Here is a 20143-nt window from a genome sequence, read left to right as displayed (position 1 = left end):
GGAAACCAACTTGAGTGTTTAGAGATTATTCTTGTGTTTGGGCAATATGTTAAGGACATTGGATATGTATCATCTAATTTATAAGATGATGAGTTGTACGAAGAGTATGTATCAAATGAGGATGAAAATAAAGTACTAACAAGGAACATAAAGTACAATCCTGCTGAGATGTATAAGGATTTTGAATTTAAGTTAGGAATGAAATTTACCTTAGTTTCATAGTTTAAGGATGCTGTTAAGGAGTATTGCCTTGTCCATGTATATTATATAAAGTTCTTGAGATATGAAAGGCATGTATGTCGAATTATATGTAGAAAGAAATGCAGTTGGTTGATCTTTGCTAGCAAAGTTGGTGACTCTTTAACATATTAGTTGAAAGCTCATAACCCAAAGCATAATTGTGAAATAACACTTGCTCTAAGGTTGGCTTCATCAAAGTGGGTTGCAAAAAAAAATATTAGAACCTCATGTGAAGATGAGCAAAAATATGAAGTTGGCAAATGTGGTTGCAATAATAAGTAAAGGCCACATGTCTTAACCATCAAGTAACAAGTCATATAGGGCTAGGAAGCTAGTAAAGGAAATGACTGAGGGAAATCATAAAGAATAGTATCACATGTTAAGGGACTACTACAATGAAGTTAAAAACATCGATAGGCTATGGGTAGACCATCCACTTGTTTTTAGGAATTTGTATGAATGTCTTGGATTAGTAAAAGGATGTTTTAAATTAGCTTGTAGACCAATCGTTAGTTTGGAGAATGCTTCTTGAAGGGTCAGTTTGAAGGCATATTGTTAGTGATAGTAGCTTGTGATCCTAATGATCAATATGTTCCTTTAGTCACAGCTACAACTACGATTGAGAATGAAAATAAGGATTCTTGAACGTGTAAAATTTTAGAGCTCCAAATGTTTGCCTATACCTTAAGCATTTCCATCCATTTGATTAGCCACCTTAATAATCTCCCTATAAGCATGAAGAACCACCACATCCTAATTACAATAGAGCAATTCCCTTATGTTCTTAATAAGTTATCTATATTTATGACCCGAGCCATTTTCATATAAAAGAATGAAATATTGATTCTTCTAAAGCAAACATCTACTAATATAAATCTCATTCAATCCACCAAACTTAGCAGTAGCATAAACATGTTCTATATCATGAACATTTGCTAAAATATATATATATATATATATATAGTTATTTAATTTTGAATTGCTTCTCATTATCACATATGGTGATGGCATAAGGCTATAATGTGCCATCTAAATTTGCACCAATAAGATTCTTAGCAACCAAAAGTTCCAACTGTAAAAAGAATTTAAGAACACAGACAAATAAAAAATTTTCACCATGACAATTAACTAATCATCTCTTGTAAAGTTTGATCCTAAGATAAGTCATAAGCAATCTATTGAAATCCTTAAACCATGAAGAGATAAAGCTGTATTTGAAAAATAGCAAGAGGGAAAGCTTACCTAGTCAAATTAATGGAGATCGCAAGTGAACAAAAATCACCTTATCCTGTCACATAGAGATCACAATGTTGTTTAATGATTGCAAATCACCCATTGTATCATCCTAAATTGTAATTCATGGTTAACTAGTGATATAATTAGGTTTGAATTCTTAATAGAATGATGGATAGTTAAGGAAGGCTAAAGAATAATGTGATATGTGGTAACAGAGAGCTAATAGATGTTTTGAATTGTGATTTCAACCTTAAGATTAAGTTTGAAGTAAAGTTAGGCCACTCAAGCATGAAAAAGTGAGAAAAATAAAGAGGAACGGCTCTGTGTCACATGTCATAATACTTGTACGGCATGTCGCAATGCATAAGCCACTAGAATATAAGATTCACCTCTCTATATCACATGTCACGATGCATAGTACAAGCGTCATAGCGCACAGTACATTTTTTACAAGAAAAGAGACGTTAATGAATAGAAAAACAGAGGGAAGAGACAAAGAAAATGAAGAGAACAAAGAAGGCTCTGGCAGGGCTTTAGTTTTAATAAGGTTAAAGGTATTATGAAGCTACCAAATTTCCTAACCTATTCTTCTTCCTTTCTAACCCTTTTTTTTATGTTTTTTATTAGAGTTTGATAATGGGAGACCATTTTCAATCCATATAAGTTATGGTCCAAACCTATTAACACAAATAGAGTTAATGAGAATTGCTTGAGGTATTTAAACCTAAGGATAATGAATTTACACGTTTGTGGTGGTTATGGGTGTGTTAATGGCTAAAAATACCCTTTTATTGTGGTTGTTAGACTTAATTAGGAAGCCATTAATGATAATATGAGAGCTTAATGAAGCTAATATGAGCTAAAGAGAGTTCAATACTCAATAGAGAAGCCTAAATATAAGAAATAAGGGCTTTGGGTGTTTTAGAAATGGAAAATTTAGAGTTAGAAGTGTGTATTTAATAATGTTGATTAATTTAGACTTGATTAATTATAGATTAATCATTCGAGCACCATTTTGGCTTGGAAAGAAGTTTGGAAGCATATATTGAATAATAAACCTTTACCTTTTAAAGGTTTGAGGTAATTAGGAGAGCCTATCTTGAATAGTTGTTTGTTAATTGTGTTATAATGTGAAACATGAGCTTATTTATATGTATAATTGAATTTGTAAATTTAAAAGTATGCCATAAACCCTATGATAATATATTAAATTTGATTTGACTAAAATGTGGAGTTAAGCTGAAAATGAATTTCAAATTATGAACATGTAATTGAAATGAGAAGTAGATACTTTGTGATGTGATGATTGGTTTAAGTAGGAAATTAGTGATTGTGTAAAGTGGCAATTGTATGTGATGAATTAAAATTGTTCATGCTCATATGTTTTAATTAGCTAAATGATTTGAAAACGACAAGCGTGATATCGTAAATCACAAGTGTGCATAGATACATGAGTCAGTATGAGACATTACATGATTATTTGGAGGGAGTTCACCTAGAGAGAGGAATATAAAATTCATAGAGTATTTATGGCCACTTTTTAGTGCATGAAGGTTAGCCTTGTCCTATAGTTTATCAAGAGACTAGAACCTAACTATTTCTATTTATTGCGGGGATTAACGTAGGGTATATGACAACCTAAACATTCAAGAAATGGGTAAGCCATGGTTCATGAGTGAGTACTATGATCTTTAGTCGAGTTACACCTCACAATTGGTGAGCTTAGTAGTCTAGTCATATTAATGGAGCTCTGATTGATATTATGGCCCATGATTTTACTTGAAAGATAGAAGAAGGAATTGATTGTGCACTTATGTGTATATTTGACACGTCAGTTGGTTGTTAAGTTTGTGACAAGTCGTGATAATAAATATACCATTACTATATGATTGTTTGTATTGTGGTAATGTGCATCGAGTTGTGTATTAGGTCACTGTCATTAGTTTATGAGTATTGTGGCAATGTACCTTGTGATTTGAACCACAAAATAAGAAAATAAGCTTAATAGTGAAAGTTCAACCTGTGTTATATATAATCACATAATTTTAAGTATTCAACTTCATGTTGTGTGTTTTAATCAATTGATATACAACTGCATAGAGTAGATGTACCTTGGTTATTGAGTAGTTATGCTCATCCCTTTCTTTTAATATTTTACAGGCTCTAACTTTGGCCTAGAAAGGGAAAAAGCTCTAGAGGCTTAGAATTTAAGATTCCTACTATAAAGCCTCTTATTTTCATTTATTTTGTCTAATAGGTAGAATATATCCAATTAAGGTGCATTTTGTATACACTTACACTTATTGCTGTTTATGATTTAGGAATGTATTTTGAGCCTTTGAATGTGTATGTAAATTTAATTAAATGTTAATTAGGCTAAAATATTAGTGCAAGTGTAAGCAATATAGTTATATTGTTAAATTTGAAATACACTTATTTATGCAATGCTAAAACCTCCCCCTTTTATTTTTGTTGATATATGAGTTGATGATTGAAAATTTTATATTATTAAGTATATGTGAATGTGATGTGTTATGCAGGTAGTCTTGAGTTCATTGGGTGTGCTCTGGATGTAGGAATTGCTTTTGGTTTGGATGTAGGAATTGCTTTTAGCACATGTATGGGTTTTCAGGCATCCTTAAGTTGTGAATAGTTGTAAAAATGTGTTTGGATGTCCATCTTTCTCGTGTGACATAATTTGAAAGTAAAACATGTGCCATTAGTTAGTTTATGAAATAATTTTTTTAAACACCTATATCAACTTATTCGAGCATCAGACAAAGAAATGGAACACACCGAAAGTTGCCTCAAGTTGCTATGAAATAATAGCAGAATTAGTGTTTGATATGTGCAACATGTCGCAGTTCGTGGCACAAAGAAGGGCAGCTGGGCGCATGTGCACATGCCATAATGCCCTACTTTGTTTCTCACCACTCATTGTTTTTCAACTAATTTTGAGTCTTTTCACTCTCAATAGGTATCTCATGCTTCTAAAATATTATTATACTTTGACTTGAGAGTTCTTAATTTATATTTTAGTATTTTAAATTATAGAAAACTTAAGACCTCATTTTTACAAATTACAAACTAGGTAGCCGAATTGGATTAGCCCAATGATTACCTTAAATGTTGTAGTTAATTGTGATTTAGTAAGGGAGATATTTCACCCAATTGCATGAAGCTTGTTGATCGTAGATTGCAATAGAGATTGCCTTATGGATTTTTATCGAATCAAGATCCCCATGGCTATCTGTTGAATCAAGGTTGCCCTATCCTTAATCACAATAAAGATTACTATCTGATCCCTAATCGCCATTGTTGCTTGGAGCCTCATTTTTTATTTTTAATGTCAATGGCAGGTTCTCCTCCGTAAGCCCCTTAAGCTATTTTTTAATCTAAAGGGAGTAACGTGGCTAATATTAAAAACTACAATGATAGCATATAAAGAAAAACCAATATAAGTACTGAATTAAAAAATAAGGAAATTTATTGGAATGGTTTTCCCTTGCTTATTTATATTTTATACCTTTTAATCCTTGACTTATAGAATTCTAAAGTTGAAAGATATAAGGATGAGTTGATGTTGGATCCCATAAAAAGTAGACCTTAATAAATGGCAAATTCTTTTCGCTTTGCCATTTTGTTCTCAAGCAAAAATTTTAACCTATGATAAGGAGAAGAGTGTCATTTCTCCCTCATTGCTCAAAAGTCGGGGTGTTCATGAGATGAGACGAGATCAAAACACCCTTGTCTCGTGTCTCGTTTGTCCCGTGTCTTGTCTCAAAAGTCATCACATTCCGTTAAGAATCAAGACGTCCCGCTATTTCAATAAATCGGACAATGTTGAAGAAAGATCTAGATAATAACATTATTAAACTTTTAAATCATATAATTTATTAAATTTAAAATCAAAACAACACAAGCACATAAATCATAGTAATTTAAAGCCAATTATTAAATTACATTAATCACAACTAAATATTATGATAGTAATTATAAGTGATTTTTATGCTATAGAATTAGCAACAACAAGCAAGCGAAGCACAATATCAAATCGTTGTTCTTCTACTTTAGTTGAGATGTGTTAAGCTAATTACTCATCTAAAAATAAAGTAAAAATACGATATAAATAAAAGCTATTAAATAGATATATGTATATATATAAGAATAAATTATATTAATATAATTAATATATTATAAAGAAAGATATCGTCTTGTTTACTTTATATCATTAAAATTATCAATATAAAAAACTTTAGTATTATATAAGAATTGCAAGTATTGAAATTATAATTGATATAATTAACACAAGTATAAATTATATTAATATAATTAATATATTTAATATATATATTTAAAATAAAAATAATATATATATATATATAATATTTGAGAAAGAACAGGACGGGGCATCCAATAATAATTTTGTGTCTCATCCCTTCTCAAATCTCTTTTGTATTTTATCCTTTAAATCTTGTCTCAATTATTCTCGGATCGAGATAAAATCCGTTTTGATGTAATTGGGGCGACTGGACACCCCTACTCAAAAGGAGTTGGCATTTGAATGATGAGCGTTGTGTTACGGGACCATTACTCTCTTCTCAAAAGACTAATCTATTAGGGCATGTAGCGCACCCGTTTATATAGTCAGGACCTTCTCCAAGTCCCTCCGATGTGGGCCTTGACAGCTGGCTGCCTTGCAAGTTGCATGGAATTGGACACGGAGCCCCCTTCTCGTTGATGTGGCGTGCGGGTGGAGGGTTAATTAATTAATTAATGATTAAATTTTGCAACTTGGTTAGTCATTCGTGGTTGAAATTTGAATCCTAGGTCAACAAACATTCCATATGACACTATTAATTATTGGATTTAATCAGATCGAATGATAAAAAAAAAATTGTTATATAAAATTTAAAAATATTAAATTTTTAATTTTTATAAAGAACAACATAGGTTAGGATTGTTTTAATCATAAAAATTGTTTTACATTTTTTTAAAAATATAATGTATTTTGATGTTATAAGTATTGATAAACTTCACTAATTACAATTGAAAAATGAGCGGACCTGCACCACTTAGCAAGGATTCGAACTTTCGTTGAAACGGAAGAAGTGGGGCCGGACGAACATATGGAACGTGTTGATTTTTCATCCGGAAAAAAAAAAAAAAAAAACAGGGAGGTGAAAACGATCAAGTCCCGGTGATTTTCTATAAATGCGCACGTTCATCTAGCTTACGAGCCCATAGAGCAACACACGCCAATCAATCACACTGAACACTTTTCCTCCAGATATCCATCAGTATCAGCATAATCCCCTACATTGACGATGCTGAAGCTTCCGACGAGCACACAGTCAAGTTGTGGGTATAGCTATCTGGTGTTTCAGAAGCCATGGATAAATCTCCAGGGCGGCAAAATTCCTCTACTGTTGGGACGCTCAATCCCAAACCAAAAGAAACAGAAGAGGGTGGTTAGGGTTCGATGCTGCAGCAGTGGCATGAACGTCAAAGCCGTGGCCACCATAGGTGAAGGCGGAAGAGAAAACACGGAGAACAAATCAGCCAAGGTTAAAGTCACTTTAACAGTTCTGCAAACTGTTGAAGGGTACTTTTCGGAAGTCGGTTTCAACCGAGGGATCGACGATATCGCTGAGTTTCTCGGTAAATCTCTTCAAGTGGAGCTCCTTAGCGCCCAGCTTGAACCCAGTTAAGTATTCTGTGCTTCGACTATAGATTCAAAAAGCTCTTTCAAGCACATGTTTTTAGGTTTTCAGTCTTCCACCGACATGTTCTGGTCTGATACATATACATATGCATAGCGTTCATGGAGCAGCACACGTACGATATGGTGGTAGATCCGGACATTTTTTTTTTAATATCAAATTTACTGGGAGAGTTGCTTCCAATTAATAGCCTCACGATACTAGAAACTTTTTTTTTTTTTAACCCGCAAATAGCGGTTTAGAATTTTCTTAAAGCTTGCTTATAAAAAATATATTTTCTTACTATAAGACGTCCACAAAATTAGTATCCTTGGGCCTTTGGAATGGTTTTCATATTTTTAAGGTCAGTCCTTGTTAATTTTTAGAAACTGTAATAAAGATAATAATAATAATAATATAACACAGTACAAATCCTGAAAGCATTCTTTCAAAAAAACTGATCTGATGTTGCTGTAGAATCTGTTACATATATTCTATTTCATGAGGAAAATTAGAGCAAGGCAGAGGGAAAAGGTCATGTTTTTGTTTATACAAAGGGAAGGGGCATTGTCAAGAGATTGAAACCAGAGTTTTTCGCAGGGGTGAAAGTTAATTATGTTTATGATAATCGATGACTCGAAATCATCAATGACCAAGACCATTTCTTAATTTTTTTTTTCGTTTTCGTTTTTGTTTCTGCACGAACCTTGAGCACTTACCAGGAAGCATCCGCGGACCCAAAATATTGATAAAAATGTTCACCAAAAGAATTAAAAATTCCTGTGAAAAAAATTAAACGGACGGTCTGACACATTCAAGCAAATCATATGATATCTTCCAAGAAAACTTGACATATCCACACACTCGAAAACTGGGAGACCTTATCATCTCGCGAGCCATGAGGATGGATCACTGAATTGATTTGATTGAATTTATTTTCAGTGAATTTTTGCCCAATAGAATTAGGGGGATATTCGTGCCCATGAAGATAAGTTCAATGGCCAAGTGGAAGAGTGGTTGTGATATTTTGGGTCGGATTAAATATTGTTTTTGTCCGGGTACGCGTGCACGCGCGCGCGAGAGAGAGAGATTGATTTAAAAATGTTAGGTGGATGCTGGTCTCGTGACCAAAAGAAAAAGTCCCCACCTTGGCCCATGGGCAAGGACGGAAAGGGTGAGCGATCTTTTCATTTTTTCTCTCTCTCTCTTTTTTATATTTTTTTATTCTTATTATTTAAATTATTTTATTAAATAATTTTTTTAAGTGATAAAATTAATAAATGATGAAAATAAAAAAAATAAAAAAAATAAAAAAAGTGAAGAGACTCTTGAAAATGCCAAAATGTAAAAGTACGAGCGAAGAGTTGAAGATAGGGCCGCAGGGTAGATCCTTTCATAATTTCCTCTCTCTTTTTCTCCTCCTCGCCTCGTCTCGTCTCGTCTACACCCTTAAATAATAAAATAAACGATTCAGATTTGACTATTTTTTACTAATAATTTTAATTTAATTATTTTATAAAATAATTATCATATAAAAATAAATAAATTTAAATTTAAATTGTTAAAATTTAACCTGCACAATCCAGTTATATATTATTATTAATTTTTTTTATAAATGAAATATTTGTTTATTTATTTTATTGTAATACTGTAAGTTAAACTTTGATTGTTTAAAATTATTTATTTATTTTACCATGATGCATTTGATTTAATTAATTAAGAGAGTTAAATTAATTTATCCTGTAATTTCAAATTTAAATTTTAAAATATACAGTTATATTAAATAGATATGATAAAAATATTTTAAAGATACCTGTGAGACTGTGGTGATAATAAAAATCTCATATAATAGGGTTAAGATTAGTGCGGGTATTCTTTGCCTAATCTAAAGACAGAACTGAGACGTAGGAAAAAAAAAAAAACGGGGGAAGGGGGCGGGCTGCGCAGGGGATCCGCTTCCTTGAAAGTATGAGGTAGCGTCACGAGTTGTTCCGTCAGTGTTTGATTGAGATGGTAAATTATGAAATTTAGAAATTGAGGTTTAACAAAAGGAATTGGTTGTGGTGGAAAAAGAGACGGGATTAGAGAAGGAGGCGATAAAAGGGTTCGTGCACAGGACGGGGCAAGAGAATCAAGAGGTGAAGTACGAGGCAGTGGTAGAAGTGGGAAGCGAATTTGGGGAGATAGGGGCACTGCTGGTAGAGAATGAACACCACAAGGAGATTTTCCTCAAGGACGTCCTCCTCGAGGGCCTAGCTGCCGGCCCCCTCCGCTTTTCCTGTAACTCCTGGGTCCACTCCAAGCACCAGAGCCCCGTCAAGAGGGCCTTCTTCCCCAACAAGGTACCCTCTCTCTCCCTCTCTGATTATGATTATTACTGCTTTATCAATTCTTGATTATGATGCGGCTCTTGCAGTCTTATCTGCCGTCGGAGACGCCGGAGGGCATCCGGAGGATAAGAGAGGAGGAATTGACCGTGGTGAGGGGCAACGGCACCGGAGAGAGGAAAAGCTACGAGAGAGTGTACGATTACGACGTGTACAACGACCTCGGAGATCCCGACAGCAAGGACGATCTCAAGAGGCCTGTTCTCGGCGGTCACCAGCACCCTTATCCCAGGCGCTGTAGGACCGGACGTCCCCGCTGCCACAAAGGTTCGTCCCTTTCACTTCCTCGTGCTTTCCTCTTATCCCACCCCCCCCCCCCAAAAAAAAAAAAAAGGGATCATGTGCTTCTTTGTACTCTGCCCCTCCATTAAAAAAAAAAAAAAAAAACAACTAAAGCAAGCTAGAGTTACAAAACCGAAACCATTCCAATTACTGACGCCCTATCTCCCGCTGCCGTGTATCTATCATCGTCCGATCCTGTCCCCTCCGGCCCCTCTTTCCAGTCTTTTCAATTTTCTTTCCTTTCCTTTTTTTTTTCAAATAATTTTCTTTCCTTATTTTGACTGTTATCGATACCATGTGTCTTTGATGTGCTGATAAACCCCAGCTATTATTTTTTGTAATTATAATTGAAATCAAGAGTTAGAATAGCTTATAAGAAAGAAATTCAAGAAAAAGTTCTCTTATCATCATCTATCACCTTTAAATAAAAAGAAAAAAAGTTGATTAAAAGATTAAAACACACCTACTCAACTACTCTATTTAAAATAAATTTAGTTAAAAATGAGCATAATAAGTGACTTCCTTAAACATATAATTAATCAAAATATCTCATTCTTTGTTAAAAAGGGATTGTGATTGATTAATAATATTCATAAACAGGTGAAAATTTTGATTGAAATTAAAAAGAAGGTTCATTTAAAATAACATTCGATGCTCATGATAATCACCACGTGCTTGTTATCTATAAGATGATTTGGGTTTTTTATTTTTTTCTAAATAATTTTTGTCATAAATTTAAATTATTTTCATATTATATTTATTAAATAAAAATATATAAAAATTATAATATCAAATATGGGTTACTTTTTATAGATGAACTCTGATAATGGATAATTAAAATTTAATGTAAAAAAATATAAATACTCTCTCCATTAAAAATATAAGACATTTTTTTAAGAATTTGATATTAAAAAATGTAAGATATTTTTAGCCTTTTGAGATGTAATTATTATCTTTTCTTTTAAAAATACCCATATTAATAGTGACTTTATATTTATTATAGGGTTGGAATAAATATAAAAAGATAAGGTTAGTTTAAAAGTAGATAACTATTTTATTGAGGATAAGATTTAATTAAAAATATCTTATATTTTTAAATGGAGTAAGTATTTAATAAATAATAACTGTGTTTATCACTGATATGGCTATTCAAGATTTAATCTGACTTACTCAATTTAATATTAATTTTTTAATAATTTTTATAAATTAATTATTTAAATATAATTTATATAGTGCAATTATAATTTAAAATTTCATAATTTTAACTAATTGATTATATATATTTTAGACTATCTAAATTTAATATTATAATTACAATTTTAATAAATATAATATAAAAAATTTAAAAAATAATTTTAAATCGATAACAGATATCATTTAAAAAAGAAGGAGAGCTCAAGTCACCCCTGTTGGACGATGAGCATTCAATGTTATTGGAATGTCACTATCAATTGGAGGATACTTCTTACTATTCCTTTTATTTTAAATTATAAAATATTTTTAAATAAAATTTTATATATTAACAAATTTTATTAAGTATATTTAATAATTTTATTTTTTTTAAAATAAAAATATAAATTTTTAAAAATACTCATAATTTAACATTAATAAAAATATAAATATATATATATTGAAAAGAAAATGAATAAAAATTAATTATAAAAAAAGAGTAATATTAAAATTAATGTATTTAATGAAATTATAATCTATTTAAAGTATTTTATATTTTAAAATAAATTTTTTTTAAAAAATATTTTAAAATTTGAGAGAAGAGAATAGAGTAAACTATTTCTTATCTAAAGAAATCTTATCAATTATTTATTTAGTTAAGATTTTTTGATTTTTTTTTAAAAATTGTATTGTTTCTTGAGAGATTGCATCTGGGCTTCCAACAAGGCTTGAAAAAATTACCCATGATAATTCAAAATATTTCAATTGCCCCCTTTCCAAAAGAAAATGTTTAGTATTTCTTTCAAAAAGTTTCTCTCTCTTATCCTTCTAAAACATTTAGTTAACTAAATCTTAATATATATGTTATAATCTTAAGTAAATAGAAGAATAATAATTTAAAAATAATTAATATTTTTTTAGTGAAAATTAAACCATACTTTTTGGCCTCGGATCACTTTGTTTGTATGGAATATAATAAATTAATTAATGTGGGAGGTAAACAGATCCATTATCAGAGAAAAGAAGCAGCAGCGTGTATGTGCCGAGAGACGAAGCCTTCTCAGAAGTGAAGCAGCTAACGTTTTCTACGAATGCGGTGTACTCAGTGTTGCATGCCGTGGTCCCTGCGCTGCAGACCACCCTGGTGGACAAGACTCTCGGCTTTCCCTTGTTCTCCTCCATTGATTCTCTTTTTAACGAAGGGGTTAACTTGCCTCCCCTTAAAACCCAAAGCTTTCTCAGGACCCTTTTGCCTCGCCTCGTCAAGTTCATCAATGATGCCGAACAAGACATTCTCCGTTTCGAGACGCCCTCCACTATGGACAGTAATTTACTTCACCCCTCACATTTCCCTCGTTATTAGTCTCCTCCTCCTTTCAACTCCTATCGGTTTCACTCTTTCTATTTGGAAACTGCAGAGGACAGGTTCTTTTGGTTTAGGGACGAGGAATTCGCCAGGCAAATTCTTGCAGGTCTCAACCCTTGCAGCATCCAATTGGTCACGGTATATTTCCTCATCCATAACTCAATCCTATATATCTTTCCTCACAGTTGGCAATTAAAAACCTCTCGGTGTCTGCAGGAGTGGCCGTTGAAAAGTACATTAGATCCCAAGATCTATGGCCCCCAGGAATCAGCAATCACCACTGAAATCGTCGAGAGAGAAATAAGAGGTTTTGCCACTGTCGAAGAGGTAAAAACTATGCTAAGCCACTGATACAAACATGCTGCAGGATGCGTAATTAATGAAGTTGAAAAACTTTTCAGGCCATAAAGCACAAGAAGTTGTTCATCCTCGACTACCATGATCTGTTACTACCATATGTGGAGAAGGTCAGACAACTTGAAGGCACCACTCTATATGGCTCCAGGACACTGTTCGTCCTGACCCCAGACGACACTTTGAGGCCTTTGGCCATCGAGCTTACTCGGCCACCTATGGGGGACAAGCCGCACTGGAGGCAAGTTTTCACGCCGGGCTGGCACTCAACCAGTGTTTGGCTTTGGAGGCTCGCCAAAGCCCACGTCCTTGCCCATGACTCCGGCTACCACCAACTCGTCAGTCACTGGTACGTCACAGTTCCATCAACCTTATACTGCGACCTTGGTATTCTATTCAATTCTAAATCTTGCATTGTTAACAAATTCTGTTAACAAATTCAATTCAACCGCGAATGTTGTCTTCAGGCTGCGCACCCATTGTTGTACGGAACCATATATCATTGCGACCAACAGGCAGCTTAGTGCAATGCACCCGATCTATAGGCTACTGCATCCCCACTTCAGATACACGATGGAGATAAACGCTCTTGCTCGTCAGGCCCTCATAAACGCAGGTGGAATAATAGAGAGCTGCTTCACTCCTGGAAAATACTCCATCGAACTTAGCTCGGTCGCCTACGACAAGCTGTGGCAATTCAATTTACAAGCCCTGCCCGCCGACCTAATCAACAGGGGATTGGCGGTGGAGGACCCCAATGCTACCCACGGCTTAAAGCTGATGATTGAGGACTACCCTTATGCCAACGACGGCCTCGTTCTTTGGGACGCCATCAAACAGTGGGTTACCGACTATGTCGATCGCTACTACCCAGACCCGACTTTGATCGAATCGGACTATGAGCTCCAGGCTTGGTGGGAAGAGATCCGAACCGAAGGCCACGCGGATAAAAAGGACGAGCCTTGGTGGCCGGTTCTTAAAACACCCAAGGATCTCGTGGAAATCGTGACCACCATTGTTTGGATAACATCGGGACACCACGCGGCGGTTAATTTCGGGCAGTACGCGTATGCCGGGTATTTCCCCAACCGACCCACGATTGCCAGAACTAATGTGCCGACGGAGGACCCGTCCGGCACGGAATGGGAACTTTTCTTGGAGAGGCCAGAGCATGCGCTATTGAGGTGCTTTCCTTCTCAAGTTCAGGCGACGACGGTGATGTCGGTGCTAGACATTCTGTCAAGTCACTCGCCGGACGAAGAGTACCTGGGGAGCGTGATCGAGCCGTCGTGGGAGGAGGATCCGATGGTGAAAGCTGCGTTCGAGCAGTTTCAAGGACGGCTGAAAGAGCTGGAAGGGTTGATCGATAAGAGGAACGCAGATCCAAATCTGAGGAACCGAAACGGCGCCGGGGTTGTGCCGTATGAGCTTTTGAAGCCGTTTTCTGAAGAACCAGGAGTTACTGGAAAGGGAGTTCCGTACAGTATCTCCATTTGAAGTTGCCAAACGTGGTCGTTATTTTTTATGTTACCGTTGCAGTTGAATGCTTCGATTATAAGATTTAGCTCAAGAAGAGAGGTTAATCATGTACTCACGCATTTGGAACTGCCTCATCATGGACCTTCGGGTTGAAATTGGTCTCGATAAGATGAAGTTATTTTGAGCTTTTCTGGGGTCTTCCAATTGTTTATTAATTTTCGTTGAATTATGTATTTTATAATTACTTTTTTAAAATGGTAAAAGATTTAAAAGCATATTAAATACCGTGATGGTTAAAAAAAAAACACACAAAGATACAAGCCACTTGATGATAATTCAAAGTGGTGAGGGTAACGATAATTGTAGACTTGTGGATAAAAATTCCCGACGAGAGAAATAAAAGATCCACATAGTATTACACTTGATCATGTTCCCTGTTTGACTAAAAAAAATGTCAATGATGAATTGTATTCTCTCCAATTTTTAATGTAAAATGAAATTTGAAAATTTTTTATCCCTTATACAAAATAAAGTTGGAGTATTTATTTATTTTCGTAATTTTATCTCTTATTTATTGTTGTTTGAATTTTTAAACAATTTATTCTGATCATTAATCACAAAAAAATGTAATAAAATTGGAAAGTTACAAATTTTAGGTTATAACTAACGTTTTTTAATAAGTACAAAATTTGTTAATTTTATCTTATATTAAGGAATAACTTAATGAACTAGACTTAGGACCTGTTTGTTTAAAATTAAAAATAAGTGATTCTTAAATGGTTTAGAGATTTTATAAAAAGTAGACATTATTTTATGTTTAGTTAAAATAATAAAAAAGTTATTATTAATTAGTTATTTTTAAATTTTATGATACCTTTTTTTATTTTTATTTTATAAAAAGTATTTATTTTAAAACTTTATAATATTTTCATGTATCTCGCCTTCTTAAAACACTCTCTATCTATTGCATTAGATAATTTTCAAAGTTGCTTTTTAAAACAATAGAAATCTTTTTTTTTCTGATTATTTTCAAAAGTTTTAAAAAAATATAATAAAAAATCATAAAATAAATTTTTTATAAAATAAGCCAAAACAAATGGCTCTAATTTTACTAAGAAAAAATTGCTTGAGATTCTTTTTAAGAGTTAAATACATGAGGAAATGCTAATTTGTAGGGAGAAGTTATTGGAAAGCGGATCCCGTTTCAGTGCTAAGCAGTGTGATTAGCAAGAGAAGCTCATCACCAATCACAGTTTAATCAAAGTAAAAAAAAAAAAAATCTTGGTCATCCATTATCTTCTAATATTAGCTGTTGATTTATTTATTATTTTTTCACCTTATCAAACCTTGATGACTCTACCCTTCCATTATTCGTGTTCCTTTCTCAGCTTCTCCCAAAACCAATTCACCCAATGTGAGTTTTCCAATTTTTGGCCTATCTCATCAGCAATTTCTTTGGCTCATTTATCTTTTTCTGTTATCGATGGGGAGGCTTGGAGGTATCAAATTTGGTTGGACGTGCTGTATTCTTCCATGAGCCTTGTGTTGAAAGTCGACGTCTTTCTAGAAGCACCAAACCTCCAAACTTCGGTGCCAAGCAACATTTTATTTATCACATCCGTTTGTTTCGCTCGCATATCACATTCTGTCTTTTTTTTTTTTTTTTGCTAATATTAATATTAAATATTTGATTTTCAAAACAGCCAAGAAGGACGACACCGTTTGTGGATGAGTGACAAAATCAGTGAATCTCAAAATTTATTTTTTATTAAAGCTATGCGTTTTTGTGTGATGAGCTACTCTTGCTTAGCATTATGCTTAGCAGGGAAACTGGTCACAGCGGGGCGATTCCACCTTTTGGAAAGGTCTCATAAAGCCACACCCTAAAGTGGTGCCTTGTTTTGCTTGGGAGCTGCGGGATGGGTTTCAGGTGTTGTTATCAAAACATATAAGTGGCTTGATGATGGAAGGCCACTGTTGAACATTGTACAACCCAATTGTCCATTCAGATCGTTGATATGAGAGTGTGCGATGCTGTGGATTTAAATGGAGATTAGAATTTAAATTTTTTGAACGTATACATTGATGATAACGTAATGTAGAAAATTATAGGTCACCAGGCCGCCCAACTGTGAAATGAGGATGGGAATTATAGAATCAAGTGGGGAAAAGAGGTTATTGGCACGAGGTTCTCTGACTTAGGTCCCCTACACTTAAGGATTAGCTTTAGAATCTGGTTTTAAGATGAGAAGGATGTCAGAGAGCTTTTAAGAGTATCAGTTGATTTAAATCAAGTCTCATGTATCAAATTTAAGAATTTACAGTTCAATCTTTTAATACAGTTACAAAATTAATTTAAAAAATATATTTTATTTTTTAATCATATTAAAATTTAAAAAATAAGTTATAAATTTATCATGATACAGTTACAAAATTAAAAAATATACTTATAAAATTTTAAAATTTAATTTAAATTAATTGATTATTTTGAAATTTTTTTATTATTTTTGCTTTTAAGGTGGAGAGGCTCAAAGAGAATCCAAACGTTCACGTGACTGGCTTTGCATGAAGGGTCAACAGCTGCACGGTGAAGAAGCAAGATATTTGGGACGCCACCTAATTTTGTCAGATGGATTAAGGAAATGAAAGATGTACTTCATGTACTCTCTGACTATGGATCAACTCAAGAAGAAGCTTAGCCCGAATGGAGACTTAAACCATTTCTTAACGTCGAGCGAGAATGAACGGTTTAATAAGTAGAATTCGAAAGGCAAAGGGAGAGTTGCTTCTATTCCTTGGGATATTATTTTTGGAGTAGCCGTTTGGAGCCTTTGGGAGAATAGGAATGACACAGGAGTTATTTAAAATTATTTTTATTTTATTATTTTAAAAATTAATGTTTTGTAAAATACATTCTAAAAACAGAAAATAATAAAAATTGATATTTTTTATTTTTTTATTCTCCGGAACAATAATCTCAGAATATCTGAAAATTGTTTTTATTTTTTACTCTCCAGAATAATATTTTATTTTACATTCTCTAAAATACTTTTTAAAAACACTTTATCAAATAAATTTTTTTATTATTTTATTTTAAAAAACAGAAAATTATTTTCATAATAAATTGTCAAATAGGCCATAGTATTCAATCATGAAGACAGCGCTGTGGAAAAGTTCATCAAACGAATTCTCGGCCATGCAAGAAATATTTACAGTGGCCTGGCAGGGGAGGGTAGCTGCGTAGGTGGTCAGACGATTCAAGTTAAATGGGATGCTCCAAGTCGTGGTTCCGTGAAATTGAACATCCACATAGCTACCAAATGTTCATTCCGTGATGCAAACAGTATAATAAAATAAGTTTTTTATATCATTAATTAACGCCAATTTTATAAAATATTAGGGTGAAAAAAAAGCCGGTGGTATAAATATAATTATTTATAAGAGTTTTAATATCAATTAGACAAAAAAACTGATGTAAAAAAGCTATTTTCCATCACCGAAGTAAAAAACTTTCAAAAATTTAAAAAAAGAAAAAAAAATGCATGAACTTCTTTGAAAACTGACGTGAGAAATATTTTTAAAATAATTTTTTTTGAACTTTTAAAGTGAAAAAAAACATCAGTTATTTACTTGATTTAAAATCCTATTTTATATTTTAGCATTTTTTACTCTTTCCTTTTATGAGAAAACTGTTTTCTTGCACCCATTAATTGTCCAAAAGGTCTAACCATTCACCCAATGGTTGGGCCAGGGCCTTGAGTCAAGGGATACAAGACAACATAATTTAAAAATTAATAATTTAACGAATAATATTTTAATTTTTTAAAATTAATTATATTAAGCAAAAAATATAATAACATAAGTAGAAGTATACATATTTTTATTAGGCAAAATATATTAATTTTTTTTGTCAAAAATATTTTGAGAAGATTGATATCGAATTTAAATTTGGACCCCTAAATATTTTTGATCAAGTCTACAGGATTCAAAATTCTAAAAATATAATGTGCAAGATTATAAATTTTTCATATCATATATGCAATTTTCCTTATGTGAGGGGATGCACCCCCCCAACATGTACATGAACAGCTAGTGCATTCATCTTAGTTGTCATCAACTCATGCTGTTCTCCATCTGTCCAGCACTATCCACCGTCACTTGTTGTTTTCAATATTTTAGGGGTTAGTGGGTTTCATTTTAAAGGTCATTTTCTCCATTTGCTTTCCTTCCTTCTTCCCTTGTTGGTGTACTTCTTTAAATATATTTTCTCTTTAAGTTCTTTCATCTTTTTTTTCCTTTGTTGTTTGATTAGACAACTTTTTAAATACATTTTTCTTCAACCTTTTTAGACCTGTAATTCAACTCTTCTCTTCTTTCTTCTTCCTTTCTCACTCAAAGCTTTCATGTTTCTTATCCTCACCATTTCAACTTAATTATTGGTGTAGGTGTTACTCATCATCTTCTCTCATCAAAGAGTTTTTGCAAATAGAGTATTTATTTTTGTCAATTTTTGTTGCCTATTGGTATTACAAATGGTTTATTCAACTAAATATTTGAATAGTTAGGTATTTTAATAGATGAATAAGTGCCTTCAAATCTTTATTTTAATCTTCTAAATTTATATTTTATGATAGAAGGATATTTGTATAGATGAATTTGGGTATTTGGATTGTTTGGTTAGTTAGTTAACTTTGCTATCGAGGTTAGATTAATTATGTATTTTTATCAAGTTTGGAAAACAAGGAAAAATTCAGCTAAAATTTTCAAAAATTTAAGTAAAACCTTATATTAAAATAGTCAATGCTATTATTAAATTTCTCATTATGATTCTACTGGCTAGCTGTTAAAACTTATTGTATAATCTATACAATTTACATATTTTAAGTTCTAGACATATAGAAAAACAAATAATTTTTTAAAAAAATGCGCTGTTAATAATGGTTATTTAGAAAACCGTCATGAAAAATTTTCACAACAATTTTTAAAATAATCATTATTAAAAGTGTATTTAAAAAAATTCACAATAATTTTTTAAATAATTATTGTTAAAAGTGTATTTTTTAAAAAAAATTGCTTGTATCAAATGATTTTTCACATTGGTTATACAAATAACCAACATGAAAAGTTAACTTTTTATTTTTTTATTTTTTTACTTTCTCTTAATAATTAACATAAAAAATTTAAAATAATTATTGTTAAAAGTTTTTCTTACAATAGTGAGTGTGTTTGAATAGTTATTTTTTTTAATGAAAAAGTTGACATCCGTCCTATATAGGACGACTATTTAGGGTTTATGATTTAACAACTGTTCTATCTGATGTTTTTTTTTTAAAAAAAAAATTGCCCACTACATGTAGGACATTAAAGTATCAACCGTTTTATATGTTAGTGTTCCCAAAAAAAACAAAGAAAAAAAGAAAAGAAATACTCCCTCTATTTAAAAAAATAAGATATTTTTTAAGGTGTTTGATATTTAAAAATATAAGACATTTTTAATCTTTTGAGATGTAATTATTACTTTTTTTAAACGTGTGCCCTTATTGATAATGACTTTATATTTATTGCAGGATGTTTGATAGGAGTAAATATGAAAAGATTGGATTAATTAAAAAATAAATAATTATTTTATTAAAAGATAAAATTTAACTAAAAATATTTTATATTTTTAAATGAAGAGAGTACGTGATAACATTAAGTTTAGTTGAAACCTCCAAATATATATAATTTTTGACAGACTAAGAATCCATAGTAAAGCACATAATGCCGCTATATATAATGACTTCATTAGCTTCATCGTAACGTGCATACCTCTTGACCTCATTCCCCGGGCCCCATCAATTATGTGCAAGGCGAATGTATTATAAACTCAGCTAAATGACGTTATGTGAAAAACGCACGAGAGCAGATTCAACATCAAAGAGCCCGTC

General features: G+C 32.5%; 1 protein-coding gene across 1 annotated transcript; it reads left to right on the top strand.

Moving 5' to 3' along the window:
* The first annotated feature begins 6718 nt into the window (after window positions 1–6718).
* Window positions 6719–14405, top strand: LOC129313189 (linoleate 13S-lipoxygenase 2-1, chloroplastic-like). Its single transcript, XM_054956157.1, has 8 exons — window positions 6719–7182; window positions 9252–9520; window positions 9595–9832; window positions 12022–12342; window positions 12436–12521; window positions 12600–12710; window positions 12785–13086; window positions 13205–14405. Exons 1-8 carry the CDS (start codon window positions 6804–6806, stop codon window positions 14232–14234), a joined length of 2736 nt encoding a protein of 911 aa, XP_054812132.1. The 5' UTR covers window positions 6719–6803; the 3' UTR covers window positions 14235–14405.
* Window positions 14406–20143: the final 5738 nt, after the last annotated feature.

The sequence above is a fragment of the Prosopis cineraria genome, unplaced genomic scaffold, assembly GCF_029017545.1.
Source record: "Prosopis cineraria cultivar Desert tree isolate PC_DT_omini unplaced genomic scaffold, ASM2901754v1 PC6, whole genome shotgun sequence".
Taxonomy (NCBI): Eukaryota; Viridiplantae; Streptophyta; class Magnoliopsida; order Fabales; family Fabaceae; genus Prosopis; species Prosopis cineraria.
This window is presented reverse-complemented; position numbering and strand designations above follow the sequence as displayed.